Source organism: Egretta garzetta, unplaced genomic scaffold (assembly GCF_000687185.1).
Source record: "Egretta garzetta isolate BGI_Z169 unplaced genomic scaffold, ASM68718v1 scaffold377, whole genome shotgun sequence".
NCBI classification, from domain to species: domain Eukaryota; kingdom Metazoa; phylum Chordata; class Aves; order Pelecaniformes; family Ardeidae; genus Egretta; species Egretta garzetta.
Genome location: NW_009260339.1, coordinates 494,926 through 498,104, shown reverse-complemented (window position 1 = coordinate 498,104; position 3,179 = coordinate 494,926). Strand labels below are relative to the sequence as shown.

At 47.3% G+C, this 3,179-nt stretch overlaps 1 protein-coding gene across 1 annotated transcript; it reads right to left on the bottom strand.

Moving 5' to 3' along the window:
- Positions 1–1,685: 1,685 nt before the first annotated feature.
- CCDC70 (coiled-coil domain containing 70) lies at positions 1,686–2,270 on the bottom strand. The gene is given in 1 exon segment (XM_035898022.1): positions 1,686–2,270. A coding segment is annotated over 1 exon segment (585 nt).
- Positions 2,271–3,179: the final 909 nt, after the last annotated feature.

Genomic DNA, 3,179 nt, shown 5'->3' with positions numbered 1-3,179 from the left:
GGATGTTAATTTGACGTGTGGATTTGAATAACTGAGATAAATTCCTGGCTTTTTGACATTAAAAGGTATTAAGTGACAAGTGCTTTTTTGCATCCTGTTATTTCCTGAAAGGTTCTTTCTCTCTATAGCATCTAATGATAAAGCTCTAATGTGTAAGAGTCCTGAATTTGCAGGGAGTTGCACTGAGTGGTCTAATAGGTCATTTTCATCTCTGGCTTTCATGGTAATAATAGAATAATAATAACAAAGGTTGCAAAATATTCCTACCCTGGCTGAATCAGCTGGCTTTTTTTATGGGCTGTTTATTCATTGAGCAATAAATATTCATGGATTTTTTCAGGAAAGACATAGTGCATCATTTGTCTTGAGCAAAATTAAACGGGACAGGCGGCCTTATCCTACAGCAGATCACAAAGGCTTGAACTTGAATGACAGGCTTGAGTGACAGCCTAAGTATGCCTGACAGTTGCAGATGGCATCAGGTTCTTCAACAGCAATTCTGAAGGCTTCTTACGTTGCATCCTTGAGCTTTTTCAGTGTTAAAATCCAGTATTGAAGGAGAATGAGTTACTGATGCTACCATACCAAAGAAAAATTCAGTGCCTGGTTTGACTCAGATGAGTGCTTTCCACAGTTGCTCCTGTCCCCCACGCTCCTGGATGGACAGAGGGTCAGATGTAGATTTGCCTCTAGATCAGCCTTTACAGCTCAGCCTTTGAAAACGCGACGCATCTGAGTAGAGGAAAGAAAAACTGCAATTCCTGCGCCACAGCTCAGCAGAAGGCACTGGCTCCGTACTCACATCACATAAAATATTGTTAAATATTGACTACGTGTTGCGCTGCAGCTATCCAGGATTCTGCTCGACGCTCGTGTACCTGCACTGGCAACGGGAGCTCCGCAGGTGAGCCCCAGCCCCCGTGTGCACCGTCTCCTGCTCTTACACACACACATACGCTCACACTGTTAAATTTATTTCCCCTTTCCTCAGGGACTTGCTGCCAGCTTTCCCTCCAGCTTGCATCTTTTCCCGCCTGTTGCTGACTTCTGTAATCCCTCCCTCTTCTCTCCCCATCCTCTGCCCACGTCGGCAAGGCTGATGCCAAAGCTGCTCTCAGCCAGACAGCGGATGCGGGGGGCTCACCCCCCTGGGTAAATGTTCCCATCACGCTCCCGAGAGCAGCGGGAAGTTAAATGGGAATTCAAAGCCCTAACGTTGCGGAACAGCATGAGTTGTCTCATTAAGACTCAGGAGTGTTAACTGTGACTCTTAAATAGGGGAGATCCGAAGGTTATCATTTATCAGCGCCTTATTTTGGCACTGACTCAGTTGATATAAACTGCACTGAGTTAGGCGAGCTGTTCTGAGCTCCAGAAGATGATCTCAGCCTTTAAGTCCTCACCTTCTTGTGGCTTTACCCACCCACACGCCTCCTGGTGATGGGCCAGGAAACCAGAGGTTTACCCCATTCCTCAGGCTACAGGACCTCCAAAGAATAAGTAATGTCCTGAAAACATAAGTGCAATGGCTTTAAAGCAAATCGCATTAAAAAACCCTACTCTGATTTGCTCCAAGAACTAGAGATGTTATTTCAGCGAACTGGTTGAAGCGCAGCACTGCTTAAATAAAGTATCCACATCACTATACATGGCTTTCCACGTGTTTCTGAGTCTAGCAGAAAAAATTATGCTTTTGCCCTGTGGACAGTGGCATCCCTGGAGATATCGCCTCTTTCAGGACCAAAAACCTCTTCCCAGATGAACATTTCATACTCCTTGAGGTTTTTTTCATCTTCCTGAAGGGACTCCTCATCTTCCCAGGGAACTCACTCCTCTTCCAGGAGAGCTCTTTCATGTGCCCACAGAGCTTCTTCTTCTGCCCATAGGACTCTGTCCTCATCCAGAAGTACCCTGTCTTTCTCCCAGAGGAGCCGATCATCTTTCTAGAAATCGTTATCCTTCTTCGAGAAAGCATTATACTCCTTCCAGAAGTCATGATACACCCTCCAGAAGGCTTCTCCTTCCTCTTGAATAGCCTTTTCTTCCTCTGGAAAGGCTGCTTCCTCCTCCTGGATGGGCTTTTCCTCTTCCCAGAAGGTTTGGATTGCCATCTCAAAATCTCTAATTTTTTCCAGAAAGCCCTTGATCTTCTCCCAAAAGCTCTTCATTGTCTCCTGAAAACTCTGAATCTCCTCCTGAAAAGCTTTCTTAGCCTGCAGCTTCTTAATGAGCTTCTGCTGGAGGGAGGTGCTGTAGGGAGAGCAGGACATCAGCTGGCAATGGCAGCTCCGGTTCGTTGCTTGTCACTGATGGATTGGGCAGAGACCCAGCCTGCCCCTCCTGCCTCTCACCCTGTGGCCCAACAGAGAGGGGAGCGATCGGTGTCAGTGATTACGTCACCCAAACCTATGTCATAGCCGCTTGAAATGATAGTGTACCACAAGTGAAGCCATTTACCATGAGGAGAAAAAGAAATCCCTGCCCAGGACTCAGCCAGTGTGAACTGCAGTGGCACCTGAAAGTCAACCTGTATCATGCAGGGCAAGGGCTGGGATTCCTCTAAGGCATTTCCCACCGTGCCTCCAGGGGCTGCTGGGAGCAGGGCAAGGGGCTGTGCCAGGACCAGCCTTTGGCACTGCACTGCTCCCCTGAGCCCCGATCAGTGGGTCCCAGTCTGAAGGACAGACACCTCTGCCCTTTTCCCTCTGGTGCTCGAGGCACTTCCATGTCTCTGACCCTTGGCTATGCCTTCTGCCCCTTCACAGACTCTCCCAAAAATTTACAGCTTCAAGAATCCCATGGAACTTGAACAACAAAGAGAAAACAACAATTTAATTTTCTGTTCACTAATCTACCTAATAATTCTTCAGCTGGGATTAAAGCTGGTTACTTATTTATACTGTCTCATTAGATTTATTATGACTTATTCCACAGTGCCTCCAGCTCCATAGCAGGGAGCAGGCTGCCATATAAATAAAAAACTTCTTGATTATTAATATACTATGAGCCTGCCTACCCCTTGCTTTAGTCAGGGAAGGCCCCAGGGGCCTTTGCAGATGCAATGCAGCTAATGGCAATACGCAATATGCGTGAGGAACGAGAAGGTGGGGAGCACCCCATGCCTGTGTGATGGCTCCAGGGCACGGTGACACGATGGACAGACAGCCCAAGCTTCAAGA